The sequence below is a fragment of the Polistes canadensis genome, unplaced genomic scaffold (genome assembly GCF_001313835.1).
Source record: "Polistes canadensis isolate GaletaPanama2010 unplaced genomic scaffold, ASM131383v1 scaffold_50, whole genome shotgun sequence".
Lineage (NCBI taxonomy): Eukaryota > Metazoa > Arthropoda > Insecta > Hymenoptera > Vespidae > Polistes > Polistes canadensis.
Window position 1 is genome coordinate 93,120 of NW_014569597.1, and position 15,735 is coordinate 108,854.

Sequence of the window (15,735 nt, forward strand, 5' to 3'; positions counted from 1 at the left end):
ATGTCTACTAAATTCATAAGTACATGATACATCTCGGATGTCTTCCCGTTAATAAACCAAAGTCACGAATATTCACACATACTATTTACATATGTGCCTTTCGCGCTACACTAAATGTAACGTAGATTTGTAGTTAATCGAACAGTAAACGTATGATAGAAAAAAAAAAACATGTATTCCAATGATTACATTTTTATTTAAAAAAAAAAAGTATTCTTTTTTTCTCTTTAGGTTCAAAAAAGTAATTTAAGAAAATAATTGTTTGCTTAAAAAATAAAAAATAAATATTTTTTAAAAAAAAAAAAATTGATAAACAATTGATAAAAAAAAAAAAGGTGCCAGCCTATAAATTATAAGTAATTTATTATTATTTTTTAATTAAATTATTTTTTCTTTTACTATAGAAAAGTAACTCCATTTTTTAGTTATCTCTTAGAAAATGATGGAGGGGGTCGTCAACACATGTAGTATATATGCACGTAAGGTTAAAGTATACTTATGTTAGTGCTGAGAAACAGAATGGTTTCAGTAAACTAAAAGCTACCATGGCGGACGGTAAGCAGAAGATTCGCATCGGTATCGTAGGTGCTGGATTGGTGTGTACATAAAAATCTACTTTTCAAAATTTAATATTTATAATTTAAAAAGCTTCTCTTATAAAAGATATTTCTTGATAAATATTAACAATATTTGTATCAGGTAGGAACATTAGCTGCATGTTACTTTGCTAAACGAGGACATTCAATTTCTGTTTACGAATATCGTTCAGGTAATAAACAAATATAATATTTAATTGACCAGTATCGAAAGTTTTAATATTAAATATTTAATTAAAGATAAACCATATTAATTTTTGTTGTTATTATATTATTGGTAGAATATCAATGATAGAGTTAGTAATTTATGTAATAAAAAGCTACTCTATTGTTCTTATCTCTTTTTGCACTTTGAATACTTATGATTTTATCTATTAATCGTGCTGTTTTATCGGGTATAATCTACATAAACTTATACGTTACTTAAAATTAATTGAAATATGTAATTCTACCGACTTTCATATTTAAACAGTATATGTAGTTATTTCAGAGTTTAGCTAGCCATTTCGCGAATTAATGGATTTCATAAAGTAACGCCAACATATGTGTTAAATTGATATATGATACATATCTTTCAGATATTAGAAAAGAAAAATTGGTAGGTCAAAGTATAGATTTAGCTTTATCAACACGTGGACGAGAAGCTTTAAGAGCAGTAGGTCTTGAGGATGCCCTTGTTAATCAACACGGTATCGCTATGAAAGGTAGAATGCTACATGGTAGAAACGGCCAATTGAAAGAAATGATTTATGACAGCGTCAAAGGAAATGTGAGCATATTAATAATTTTCGTTTAAGCTTCTACTAATCGCTTATTGACACTATTTTTCAAATATTTCTAATATCTGCATCATCTTTGTTGGGTTTTCAGTGCATTTACTCTGTCAACAGACAATATCTCAATGAAATTTTACTCAACGGTGAGTTCTTAATTTTACTTATTTCTTTTTATTTGACTTTTCATCTTTTTTTATATTTTTAATACACTCATTTGTACTGTATTCAAATGATAAAGTTACAAAATATTATCTCTATAATATTATAATGTTATTAATTATTATCGTGTTACACATACGTATACACATATAACGGCTACGCGACGAATTTTTATCGTAAATAAATTTTTTATGTGAAAAAATAACACGAACCTGAGATGGTATTCAAGATTAAAAAATAGTTTTGAACATCCGATAGCCTCTAGTACAGTGTGAAGCCACAAGAATTCAAACATATCGGGTTACTTTCATCCATGCAGTCCCCTTACATCCTATATACGCAAATATATGTTACCGTCGAAGCCGTAAATCAGTCATTGCTAGTAATTCCTCGGCATTGTTATTAATGCAAAGCGCCTTCTGACAAAGTTGGAAAAGAGACTTTTTATAGTTTTTCCTAGGCATCGAACATAATACTCTGATATTCTATAGAATATCAAATTACTATTTAAACAACATTGAAAAGAATACATTCTGGAGCACAGGCCCGACGCAACAGTCCCCCAGTCATTCTATACAATGCCCAGACGGCTTTGGTCGGTCTACAAAATGTGCTTCAGTTAGTTGTGTTTATAGCACAGGGCTGGGGGTAGCAGGAAAGTGTTTTTAAGATCATTTAAGTAAAAAGAATCATGGATATTTAAAAATGGATATATAATGCCTTGAACAAGTTTCTGTCAATCTATACAATATGATTTAGTGGGGTGTATTTAAAGCGCAACGGGGGCAACCCAATATTTGTATAAAATACCCGCAGTAATACGTTGACCGTAACATATATTAAGGTGTTTAACACTAAACCTACCGAGATTTCATGTATTAGTATACCTTTTTCTACAGTGAGCGATTAAATGACCGCTTTAAAAACAAACTTTAATATTAATATGAAGTAAGATTTTTCAGCCAATAAATATTTTTCTTATATTTAGAATCAAATTTCAATTTGATACTTCAACTAATCGCTTCTTGTGAATACATATAGTAACTAATTAAAACGTGTAATTCTGCCTTATATCATTCTTTAACTGATTTATTTAGTTATTCTATAGAATAACTATTTACTCTATAAATTATTCTGATTTAACACTTTAACGGGGGGTAACATATACATATAATCGATAGTATATATTTCATTGATTTTAGAAACTTACGTAAATAATTAGTATTTTATAAACCTAGCTGCAGAAAAGTATTCTGAAGTACAGCTCTACTTTAACTCGAAAATCATCGACGCTGATATCGAGCAAGGAAAATTAACAATTTTAAAGTATGTATATATATATGTAATATAATATAATCATTTTTAAATATTTATTATATTATAGAGCGTGGTTCACATTTAAGCAAGGCCATCTCTTTAACTCATTGTGATACAAAAAATATTGTATACGTAATGTACATGGTGGCAAGAATATTTTTTTCTTAAAATATTTTTTTTGGTGTTTTTCAAGGTTACCGGTATGTTTTATTGCATATTGATGACTACATTTTTTTATTGCATCGCGAAACCGATTGAAAAATACATTCAGATATGTATAATAATATGACCTTGAAATTACTATAAACTTCGAAAATTAAAGTTTTACGTGGAACTAATGTCTATTGAGATTGCAAGCTTTGACCAAAACATGACAATCAAGAAACTAAATGTAAATAAACATGTCTACTACCATAATCCTGATGATACCTAACGGTTTGAAATTGTTATCAGTTCAAATTTACGAGGCATTAAAATACTATTTGAAATAAATAACTTAACGCAAGAGAAAATTAATATGGTATTTATTTACGATAAATCTGATCAATGTTTAATGAAAGCAGTTTGAATGTATAAAAATAAATTACAAGAATTAGCAACTCTTATGATCTGTAGAATTTTACGTACGTAGAATTCTCTTATGATCATAAGAATGGTTCCATTCAATGGAACAACTTTTTCAAGTCATTAGGTAATAAATTTATAATAGCTGGCGACTTCCATACACAAATAAATATTTAGGAGACAACAAATATTTAATTTAAAATTTCCTAAAATACATAATTTATTGACTAAATAATAATAGTTTCTGTTAAAATGAAATATTGTTTTTCTTTTAATCAAGGTTCACTATTTTTGACAATAAATAAAAAAACGGCGTGCCATATTCGAAATAAAAACGCAGCACTTATACGCCGATATATATAGATATACATAACGCTCGATACTCGATAGTGGCCAAGACAAAAAATACTCGCTACCGAATGAAAAAATAAAAAGAGCGAAATATCCATTTGTTTTCTCACTCGCACTCGCATTCACGACTGAGAGACCCCAAGATAACGCACACTAGCTCGCTCGCGTGTAAAGACCGACGAAGAGGCGGGGCTTGCCCCACTCTTACAATTCACCTTCACTTTCTCGCTTATTTTTGCAAATACGAAGATACACCTTACAACATTTTTTATGTATTTTTCAATTGTCTACAACTTTTGTTTGAAACTTTTGTCGATTAAATGCCTAGTTTCTAAGATACGGCCATTTTTAGCCTTTTTAACCCTTTTTCTCAAAAATCTCGTGATCTAATTGCAAAAAATTAGCACCATTCGATGCAGCGTCGTCGAATTACCATTATATCAAGTTTTTCTACAATTACCAGAAAATTTGGTAGTTTGTCTTTTTTGTACTGGGCTAGGTGTAAACTTCGGTTATTGTATTTCAACATATATATTAGTATAGAGTACGAAAGGTTTTATGAAATAATACGATGGCAGGTAGGTGGATGATCCCTAACGTCTTTTGTCCGATTCGTTCCGGTCGAGCTGGTTTGGATGCCGCGTCAATAAAACAGCTATATCTCCAATAATAATTTTAATTTTGAAAAATTCTCTTAAAGACATTTTCTTAAAGGGTTAAGCTTTAAAAATATGAAAAAAGATCGATTGTTTCACATTTCTAGACCAGAATACCCCCTAAATTTCGAAACAAATCTGTAGAGTCGGTCATTGAGCGTTTCGAGAAATATTTTATCATAGAAGGATACTATTTGAAACATCTCCAAAGTTGATAACTGAAGATAACGCGAGTTTTGTCTTAACACATCTGACGATTGATATTTTGAATGTGATAAAAAGAAATATTTTTGATTTATCTTATTAGGTTCAGGAATCTTGGCCAAACATATTCGAGATCAGTTTTTTACGTAACATTCGTAAATTATTAAAATTCGTAAAATTTTAATTATCGAAAATCGAGGTCATTTCAAAGTCACGTTATTATACATATCTAAATGTATTAGAAAGACCAGTTACATGATGCAATAAACAAAAATATAATTATTGGTCAAAAAACACCGAAAAATATAATTTTACCAGATATTTGTCCTTTGACACCATGCACATTAAGTAAAAAATATATTTTGACTCGCAATTAGCCATATAAATATTTAGATTAGCTTACTTAAAAGGACCTCCCATATAAATATGTACAAATATGTTTTAGTACGAAGAATCAAACGACGGAAGAAGTAAATATCGATCTAATAATCGGAGCAGATGGTGCTTATTCTACCATACGAAAGATTTTTTTGAAAAGACCACTTTTTAATTATAGCCAAACTTACATCGAACATGGATACGTTGAATTATTTATACCATCTGGAAAAAAAAGCGAGGTGATAATGATATTTTAATGAAGTATTAGGTCATTAAATATATGAAACGTCCACATTTACTTTTAGTTCGAATAAATTCTTTGATTGTGTATCTACAATAAAATCTAAACATGTAAATGACTTGTTTTAAAGTTTGCAATGAGTGGAAACCATCTTCACATTTGGCCAAGAGACGAGTTTATGATGATAGCATTACCAAACGAGGATCACAGTTTTACTGCTAATCTCTTCGCACCTTTTAGTACTTTCGACAAATTAAAAACGCCTGAAAGTTTAATTACTTTTTATAAGAAACAATTTCCAGATGTATTAACATTGATCGGCGAAGAAATATTAGTTAAAAATTATTTCAAAAAAAAACCGCAAACTTTGATATCGATTAAGGTACTATAACTATTTTTCTGCCCGTTTGTTTATTACTATTTACTGATATTAATATTTTTATGCTTACAGTGCAGACCATTTCACGTTGGTAAAACGGCCATTTTGGTAGGAGATGCTGCTCACGCTATGGTACCATTTTACGCTCAAGGAATGAATACTGTAGGTTTATGATATTATTGCTTTAGTCAATAAATAATATCTTAAAAATATATATTTATATCCATAATATATTTCTTACTTTCTTGGAAATAAAATTACAGTTACATTTCGTATTTGAATTTCTTGAATTTACAGGGATTCGAGGATATCTCCTTGCTGGATAATCTAATGGAAAAATACAATTCGAATTTAATTGAAATTCTTCCGAAATTTTCTGAACTTCGATGTAACGATGCAGAAGCGATATGTGACTTAGCAATGTATAATTATATCGAGGTAAATAATTTGAATAATTTTACCTATATAAACGAGAATGTTTGTATATTTACAAACATTGTATATTACAATTTTGTGTTGTACTTATAATAGTAATATATACATTTAATTGCAGATGAGGCATTTAGTACAGAAAAAGTCTTTTGCTTTGCGTCGACATCTTGATACTTTTTTATATAAATTTATTCCAAATACTTGGATACCACTTTATAGTACAATACATTTCAGTCGAATGAGTTTCCAGGAATGTATAATTAATAAAAAATGGCAAGATAAGGTATGTTTATACTGTAGATATACTATACAACGTGTATTCTTAATCATAATCCACATGTATGCTATGTACTATAAATAATAATTAATAATTATTGAAGTATATTTAACAATAATTTACGTTTTAGGTGTTGCAAAGAAGTTTGTGGTACTTAGGATCAGCGTTAACTGCTATTATTGCTCTTTCATTCTCAAAAATTTATTTTGAACAAATGAGGACAACAATTTAGGCTAAACTATGCAAATTTTTACAGATATTTTATAACTAATTTTTATACTCTTCGTAATTATGATTAACGAATTAACTAAATGTTTATATTACACATGTAATCGTGATTATTTTTTATTATCAGTTATTGATTAAAAATAATATGAAAAAATGTATTAATTATGTATCTTCGCGCCAAGCATGAGATTATGTCAATCGAATATCATCTTGAATATATTAGCCAATAGAAATGTTCGTAGATGACAATTGGGCGAATCTAAGAATAAGATTGGATTGATTTGTAGCAAGCTCATTGGTCGATTGTAGGAACCAATGAGCTATAAGAAATGTCTTTAACCTCGAATGCTTGGAGGTAATTTTAAACTTGAATGAACTCGAGAATTGATTTGACTATTTTAAACGATTACGTGATTGTAGCGTGAAAAGATAAAAAAAGAAGATGAAATAATGTTGAAATCACTAAGAAATAATATCTACTTGAAGAAATGATATTTATAAGTAACGTCAATTTAAAAGAAATAATTCTCTTCGAAATCGAACGAATACACATTCCTTAGATATTTTTTAAAGAGGAACGAACACTCCCCACCACTCGTAACTTTCGCGCGGAAACAGTAGATGGCAGTATTGGACAGAAGTAAGAAAGAGCAAGCGCTAGAAAGAAAGAGATAGAAAATGTTAAGAGAGAAGGAGAAGGGAGTGCTGGTGCAGTTGCTCGTAGAATAACGCGATAGATGGGTGTTTGTAGACGAAGAGGAAGAGAGAGCATGCGGAATGGAGCAATCGCGTTACGACTGTCATGATTATTTCATTCTTCCGCCTCTTGTTGATTTAAAAGCGTATCTAATACGCTGTCGATAATCCATATATTTATTAACTCGAAAAAACGAAAACGTAGTGTGAAGTTAGTATCGTATGAAAGGAAACACGGGATCGTCGTTTTTTTCAGATATTAGACGACACTACTCTTTATATATATACACATATATAATTCGTGCGTTTAAAGGAACGAGAAAGAGTGGTGCCAGTGCCAATATTATATACAAAGATAGAAGCTACGTGCGCGTAAACGTATGATAGTTCCCATCTTTATCCTGTCTAAAGTGCATGCAAGGGAATGCATATATATACATGCGTATGCATAGAGGACATAGATGTACATATACATTCATATATATATATATATATATTATGTGATGGAAGATTCACGATAAGAAGAGCAGGAAAGTAGAAAAAAATTAAAAAAAAAAAGCAGAAAAAAAAAATTCAGTTATATTATTATTAAAGAGATAGACGGGAAGAATCGAAAAAATAAAGAAAAACCGGCTTTCCAATCTAGTAGTGTTTTTCTTTTGGTGGTGATTGGTTAGATATCTGGTGCCGAAAATTTACCTTCTTCCTATGTTTTTTTGTCAATGACATACCGCGAGAATAAGACCGGTCGTCGACAATTCGATGCTCTCGTATGTCGTCGTCCAGCAAAGTGAAATACAGAGTTTCCCTCGTCGTTTATTTGCCTTTTCCTTCAGGCCTACAGCTGATTCGCTTCAAAGAAACCGTCGACATCGTCGCACCGGAGGTAAACGTTCGATTATCTTATTATTATTATTATTATTACTCTTTTTTACCTTGCGTTGTTTTTCTCTCGCTCTTCTTCCATTCGTTCCTTTGTCTCTCTCCCTCTTGTACTTTTAAGCGCGGCAACATTTCTCCCTCTCTCTATCTTATTCGCTCTACACAAGTATCATAAACGATGATGGTTATATTCTCTTACGCGCTTACATTTTATTTTTCTTCTAAATGCCAGAAAAAGGGGTCTCTCTTAGTTTCTAAGGAAATTCGTAAGCTCGCATTAATATTGATCGGAGAGAGAAAAGGTAGTACGAAAGACGCAGAAGGGAGATGTACGAGAGAAAGAGAGAGAGAGAGAGAGAGAGAGAGAGATTGTTACGTACTATATATATGTGTACTGTTCGATTCTCTCGAACCGCCCCAGAGATCTCAGGATCCGCCCTAATCCGATTTTCACGTTACTTTTTAAGAGATGCTTGAATAATGACAATGTCAAAGACGATCGTTAGTTAGTATAACATATATATACTATCTGTTATTCGTCTTTTTAAATAAAGAAACAGGAGAGATAATGAAACTTGTATTTATGTATGGTTATTCACATAAGAGAGGATGATGTTCAACAACGTTCCCACAAGGAAATATGATTTACGATCGTCCGATAAACGTTTTTAATATCGGGGCCGATCCACTTGAGAACATGCATTTTGAGATTACAGCCTTTGCTGTTGCTGCTGTAGCTAAAACTGCGACTCTTTCTGCTGTTATTGCTACCACTACTGCTACCGCCACTGTGTTACTATATTATAACTACTATTATTATTACTATTGCTATTGCTGATCTTGCTATCACTGTCATTCTCGTGCTACGATCAAAAGTTGGAACACATTCGACGCATCGGACTAGAGCGATTATCTCTCTCCCTCTCTCTTTCTCTTTCTCATTAGAAGGTTAAATATATTGTCTATTATAACGTAAAACGTATCACTCTTATGGAAAAAACTTATTCAATCAGTGATAATATAGATTTTTGTACTTGGTCAAATTTGTCTACGTCTTTAAAGACATATTTTAATCAAGTCCTCTGATTATTCAACACACGAATACATTTCGAGCAATGACAATGATTCGCGATTTGTCCTTTGTATTAATTTCTTCGAAAGAGATTTCATAAAATACAAAAATTTCATAAAAACAACATTTTGTATTTATTTAACAATATGATTTGAAAATGATGCTTTAAAAGAGGTTACTCGAATTATAGGGATCAATTTTTAATTGAATATATGATGTGAGCGTGTGCGTATGTATATACATATATATGTATGGATATATGTAGGGAATCATCTTATACACTTTGTTGTGATCTACCGCGTCAATGCGAGTAGCTGTTGCGTAAAGTTTCGGCAAAACATGCTCGCTCGCACGAAGAAGCCTCGTTAATGGAGCTGAAAAGTGCGCCAATGAAGCTGTCAATTATATCAGACACCTTTTGTAATTAAGTACGAAAGACCATTCACAAAGCCAAGGATCTATCCACTCTATACGTGTATATATACGATAAGACATTAAGAACGTGTAGAATTCTTTGTAATCTGGGATATATATCTTTTCTTCCATAATTTGATCAATCTTCATTTCGTTTAATCGTCTATATTATGTATGAATATAAATTAGTCTTGTATAATAAGTAAAATATCGAATGTGAAAAAGTAAATTTGAATATAATTCAATTGAGATTTGATTTCGTATCATTTTCTGTAATCGTTTTCTCGATTTACGAATAAAAACATTATAACAAATATGTCGTAACAACGGGAGGCAAAAATTGACATCAAAAAAGTTTGCCAAGAGATTACAATCTAAATAATATTTATAATTTTCTAAACAGGTAATATTTATGATGTGAAATATAAAAAGCATATAAATCTAAATAAGAAGTTTGCCAGGAGACTACAATCGAATTTTATTTATAATTTTCATAGTAGTATTTATATACGATCAAGTATGAAAAGGACAGAAATTTACACCAGAAAAGCTTGCCAAAAGATTACAATCGAATTTTATTTATAATTTTCGAAGTAGTATATTTACTTGATACTGAAATAAAATAAAGATTCTTGCAATCATCTTTACGTTTAACAAATAGAAACGTCATCGGTAAATATTCTTAAAGAAATACTATATAATCTTTGCGAATTATACTAATTGTAAGAGAGAGAGAGAGAGAGAGAGAGAGAGAAAGGAAATACATTAAAAATTACAACAACAACAAAAAAAGGAAAAATAGTTCAAATATGAATATGCAATATGAACAAACAAAAATAGATATCTACGGCAATAATAAAAGTCAATATGCAGGTGTTAGAAATATAGAAAAATGTTTGCCTGTTGATTCAACATGTAATATTAGTATAAGTTTTAATAGTATCAATTGATTAGAACGAAATACGTATTAATGCGAAAATCCTTTTGAATAATTGAATTAAAGAGAATGAAAAAAGGGCAAATGTTTTGCTACTCTTATTGTTATTACTATGATCGATCTTAGTTAAATGAGATCTATCGTACAAATAAAAATAATACGTGAGAGATCCTTCAACCGACCCTAGCGTATCAGCCGGTAGCACTTGCTATCGTTAAATCACGATGATTACCGCATTGGGTTTCATTACTCGGAAGTAGGCAGTTCTCGTTTCAGGGACTTTTGTACATAGATAAAACTACTCGTTCAAAGAGAGAGAGAGAGAGAGAGAGAGAGAGAGAGAGAAGCAATTCGACATGATCTTTTTCACCTTTTCAACAAAATCTCATTATTTTATTTGTCCAGAAAAAAAAAGGAAAAGGAAACAATAAAAATCGTTTAGTACTTTCGATTAGTACAGAGATTAGACTTTCATAACAATCTTCGATTGTCATAATACGTTGTCAGTGTAATAACAGAACAGGTAGCTAACCTATAACGAGGGGGTGTGTTTATCTAATCAACGCTCGATAAATGTACGAAGCGGATTATGTTTCTTATATCTCTCTCTGATCTAAATTCATATGCGTTTTATATTCTTCAAATCTTTCATCAATTATTTTCATTGCAATTCTAATGATATTTTTTAATCATTACTTTGTAATTCGATAACATTCAAAAAAGAAAAATTTATTAACAATGAAAATTTGGAGATTTTTGATTTTGTTTTTAAGTATATTTTATAATCGCGTTGATAGAAAAGTCTTCTCTTTTATTTTCTTCCTTTTATTGTACGACGTGAATTATTTTTACGCCGAACCATTGACTTTGGTTCGCATATCCCTATTTTCGCGTAGGCGACATGGTTTCTGATTGACCTTAGACATTTGCCTCCACTTTATACAATGAATCTAGCTAACACTCATTTCTGCATAATTTTAAACAACTTGGAAAATCATCTTCATTGCTCACACGGCAACATATATATTGTCATTGTCATAGTTCTCTTCTCCCACGTTCAATGAAAGATTAAAAAAGCATAGATCATCATAGTTTTTCATGATTTGCCGCATATTACTGTTCGAATAATTACTCAATTTTCTATTTCTTTTTTTTTCTATTTATATTTTTGGGTATGATCGTATCTTCCTATTTATATATCTAAATAATAAATCCATCTTAATATCTTAACGTTTAGCAATCTTCGCTGATATCAATTCTCCAAGAAGATGATCCGTATCGATAAATAGAAAATCAAATTTTACAGATGTTATCGCGAATATTATAATCGCATTTATAACTTGCGAGCGATGCAAACGCGTGCTAAGAAACAAATCAAACGTATCTTATTTATGCATGTATTATTCACCTCGATCCTAATTAGAATTGATAATGGTTTAACATAAGAATATTCAACGTTTCTATGTATCGATATAATTATTTCAACATAATTTCTACATGTATCTTTTGTAAACTTAAATTATTTTTTCGAAAACCAACACAGACTCGAATTTTAATTAGATTCAATCGTTCTATATGTTATTTGTATCTTAATCTGAAATTTAGTTTATTTGTGTTTCGTAATAGTACGCAGTATATACAAAAAAATGAAGTAATTATTACAATTGTAAAATGGGTCTGAGGATCTTTTTTTTTATGGGTCATATCAAATCGTTTATGAGTGTAAAACAAACGACGGGTCATCGTATTCGATATTACGAGAGAGAAACAAGATCGTTTGAACAGCTGAGACGTGTAATGCGGATGCATCGCTGCTGTTTATGCCAATAGTATTGAACCATCTGGTTGGTACACTACTAATAAGAGAATCCATCAGGATCTGTTTATTGCGTCTTCATTTTACTCCAGAAACGTTGTCTGTAGGATGATAACTTGTTTTGACTAAAGAGTTTCAATTTTTCCAAACATCATACTTCTGTTATTTTTACATCGATCCGATAAATTAATCCTCAACATAGACAAAAAACAAAAAAGATCTATATTAATCACAATTGACCCGAGTCAAACAAATTATTCGGTATATCAAGTTATTTTTCAATTGACAAAAGCAAACTTTATACGTCAGCTCTTTTTATATTCTAATGAAAAGGATTACCACAATCATATCCGTGAGACTCGTAAAAACATTTAATGATCGAAATAGAAATATTCAAATTTGAATCCGAGCAGAACCACAAATGGACAATGTGTCGTATCTTTGCGAGGCCCGAGTAACTCGTTCAAAGATAAAATTAGAATCGGAGCTGTGTTTGAGTAGGACGCGTGCCTGGAACATATGCCTGAATGGGGTCACCGATACAACAAGTATGATGATCTACTAAAAAAAAGGAGATAAAAAACATCTTATTCTAATGACAAATTTCAATAGAAACAAAAAAGAAAAAGGAACATCTGTTAACTCTTAAGCAAAATCATTATACATAATAAAACACAAGCCAAGAGTTGATGATCATTTCAACGATCCTTTAGATTATTTTAAAGATCAACAAACAATTAAGATTCTAACCACAGTCTCAACAAATCTAACTCATCATTATCATTCTCCCTGACGTTTATCCAAGGTTATTATACGGATTCTCTTTTTCTTTAGTTTAACACGACAACGATGACGACGATGATTAAACTGAAATCGATGTTGATTTTACGATTGTCTTTCTCTATCGTGAAATACATTTATTATCTTAGACATTATACATTATTTTCTTAAGAATCATCGGTTAGCAGGTTGACGCTTGGTATTCGTGTTGATAACTAACACATGTACAAATCTAGGAAACTGATAATTTCGATCCATGTTTCATCAAGTTGATACCTTATAAGATTAATTTATATAAAGAGAGTACGAAAGATCTATAAAATATATTTGATCGAATATAAGAAAAATAATCGAACGATGATTATGAAATTAGTCCAAATGAAAAATAACAAGAAAATTAGCTGTTTGCTTAATTTTCATAATTACTGGTTCATTTATTACGTATTACAACGTTCTTACTGATTGATTTATTTATTTTGATAATAATTCTTATTTCCAGATGAAAATTGAAACGTCCCAGGATTTGACATAAAGGATAGATGTCCTATAAAAAGAATGCTGTTTATTGAAAATATGGAAAATCTTCTGCCGTAGTGGCAGGTGTGATGTTGGTCACGCAGACTCCCTCCTCGATGGACAACCCCCCGAATATGTTGTCGGTTCTCGAGGGGGAGGCGCAGAACGACGTGGATGACATATTCCCACCGCATGTTGACACTACGAATATCGTAATACAACCAGAATCGCCAACGAGTAAGAAGCAACCACTGAAAACCTTCAAAGAGATCAATGCACTTTTACAAGCATCCAAGAAGAGGGAAGTGAAGTTAATTATAAGGGAGAACGCTTGGCCCTTAAACAACGGCATTAGGGCACAACTTTGGCCAGCTCTTTGCAATCAGTATGCTCATGGAAAAAATATGCTTGATGGATTTTATTGGGACATGGTGAATCAAGTCTTTGGAACTACAGGTTTGTATTTTGGTACCAAATATTTTTCTACTTATGCATGATGAAGGAACTTATATTGATTACTAACATAAATAAGTTTTATTGCAAGTACATATATATATATCAACATGTTCTTATTATCACAATGAAAATATATACGAGGTCTGTTCAAAAAGTATCGCGAATTTTGAATTTCCCCGGGGAGACGCATATTCGATTTTCAATTTTTTTTTTGCGTTATGTTGGTACTCATGTCCCTCACTTATGCTGACAAGTTCGGCCACTTTGAATGTTTAGTTAATTTTTGACAGCTATTTTGCTTAGACGTGTTTTGGCTCGTCTTCGATTTTTACCTATTTTTTGGTTTTTGCACCATGATAACGCCCCTGCTCACACATCGTTGCTTGTACGCGAATTTTTGGCCAAAAACAACACAATAATGATACCGCAGCCCCCTTTGTCCCCTTCAAAGTAATCCTCATCAGATATTATACACTTGTGCCAACGTTTTTTTCCAATCCTCGAAGCACTTCAAAAAATCATTTTTAGCGATCTTGTGTTCAGTTTCTCCTTCAATGCCGTCTGTATCTCCTCAATCGTAGCGTAGCGTCGTCCTTTCATGGGCCTTTTCAGTTTCGGGAACAGGAAAAAGTCACAGGGGCCCAGATCTGGGGAATACGGTGGCGTATATAACGTAACACGTCCAAGCAAAATAGCTGTCAATAATTAACTAAACATTCAAAGTGGCCGAACTTGTCAGCATAAGTGAGGGACATGAGTACCAACATAACCCCACAAAAAAATTGAATATCAAATATACGTCCCCCCCGGGGAAATTCAAAATTCGCGATACTTTTTGAACAGACCTCGGTACACTTGTTTTCTTTTTTCTTATATAATTTTAACAGATTTTTTTTTTCTTTTTGTAGAGTTACCTGAAAAGTCAATCATGTTACCGCCATTCGTCGATAGCACGCATTGTCTATCGTATAATTTAACGAGAAAAGGTAGAAGCGTCGCTGACCGAGTTGTTTCTGTTCTGGGATATGCTTGTCCTGATATTACTTATAGTCCATCGTTATATCCTATTACTGCTCTTCTATTACACTTTATGCCAGGTTTTTAATGTCTTTTAAAACGTTAATATCTTAGCTTTATATTAACCCTTAGTGTGCACACCTCCGTAGCGAATCATTCAGTGACTCCAGACAATATTTGACCTCGAATATCTTGGCAACTATGCACTTTTCGAAAAAAGATGAAGATCATTTTTGCAGTAAATTGATTAAATTTTAAACCTGTGCAATCAGATTTGCAAAAGGAAAAAAATGTAACCGTCAAAAAAGCGCTTGAATTTGACGTTGGTTTCATTGGTAGAAACCAAAATTTGGAATCAAAATGACCCCAAATCCACACTAAGGGTTGAGTTATACGTTAATTGTATAATAAATGTGTATTTTATATTTCTTTGAAATAGAAGAAGAATGTTATCACTGTATGGCCAGTTTAGTAGCTGTAAAAGAAAAAATGTTTATTACGCAAACAAAGCTTCTTTACGAAGTTACATGGAAAACTGTAGAGCAAATAACTAAAAAACACGTTGTAAGTAAAAATAATATATTAATATAT

General features: G+C 31.4%; 2 protein-coding genes across 6 annotated transcripts in view; both read left to right on the plus strand.

Annotated features, from left to right (window-relative positions):
• The first annotated feature begins 391 nt into the window (after window positions 1–391).
• LOC106785455 (kynurenine 3-monooxygenase) lies at window positions 392–6,683 on the plus strand. The gene is made up of 11 exons (XM_014745940.1): window positions 392–596; window positions 700–769; window positions 1,175–1,365; window positions 1,467–1,515; window positions 2,770–2,857; window positions 5,069–5,240; window positions 5,373–5,624; window positions 5,694–5,783; window positions 5,919–6,059; window positions 6,175–6,336; window positions 6,461–6,683. The coding sequence occupies exons 1-11, from the start codon at window positions 474–476 to the stop codon at window positions 6,560–6,562; spliced, it is 1,440 nt and encodes a 479-aa protein (XP_014601426.1). The 5' UTR covers window positions 392–473; the 3' UTR covers window positions 6,563–6,683.
• A 564-nt stretch (window positions 6,684–7,247) lies between these two features.
• LOC106785431 (TBC1 domain family member 24) overlaps window positions 7,248–15,735 on the plus strand; it is a 14,941-nt gene continuing 6,453 nt past the window's right edge. For 4 of the 5 annotated variants that reach the window (XM_014745898.1, XM_014745901.1, XM_014745900.1 and 1 more), the window contains exons 1-4: window positions 7,248–8,140; window positions 13,655–14,127; window positions 15,036–15,224; window positions 15,584–15,708. In XM_014745898.1, coding sequence (XP_014601384.1) covers window positions 13,761–14,127; window positions 15,036–15,224; window positions 15,584–15,708 — 681 coding nt within the window. In that variant the 5' untranslated portion in view covers window positions 7,248–8,140; window positions 13,655–13,760. Of the gene's footprint in view, window positions 8,141–13,654; window positions 14,128–15,035; window positions 15,225–15,583; window positions 15,709–15,735 lie in introns of those variants that run through there. The other variant, XM_014745899.1, reaches the window with a different exon arrangement.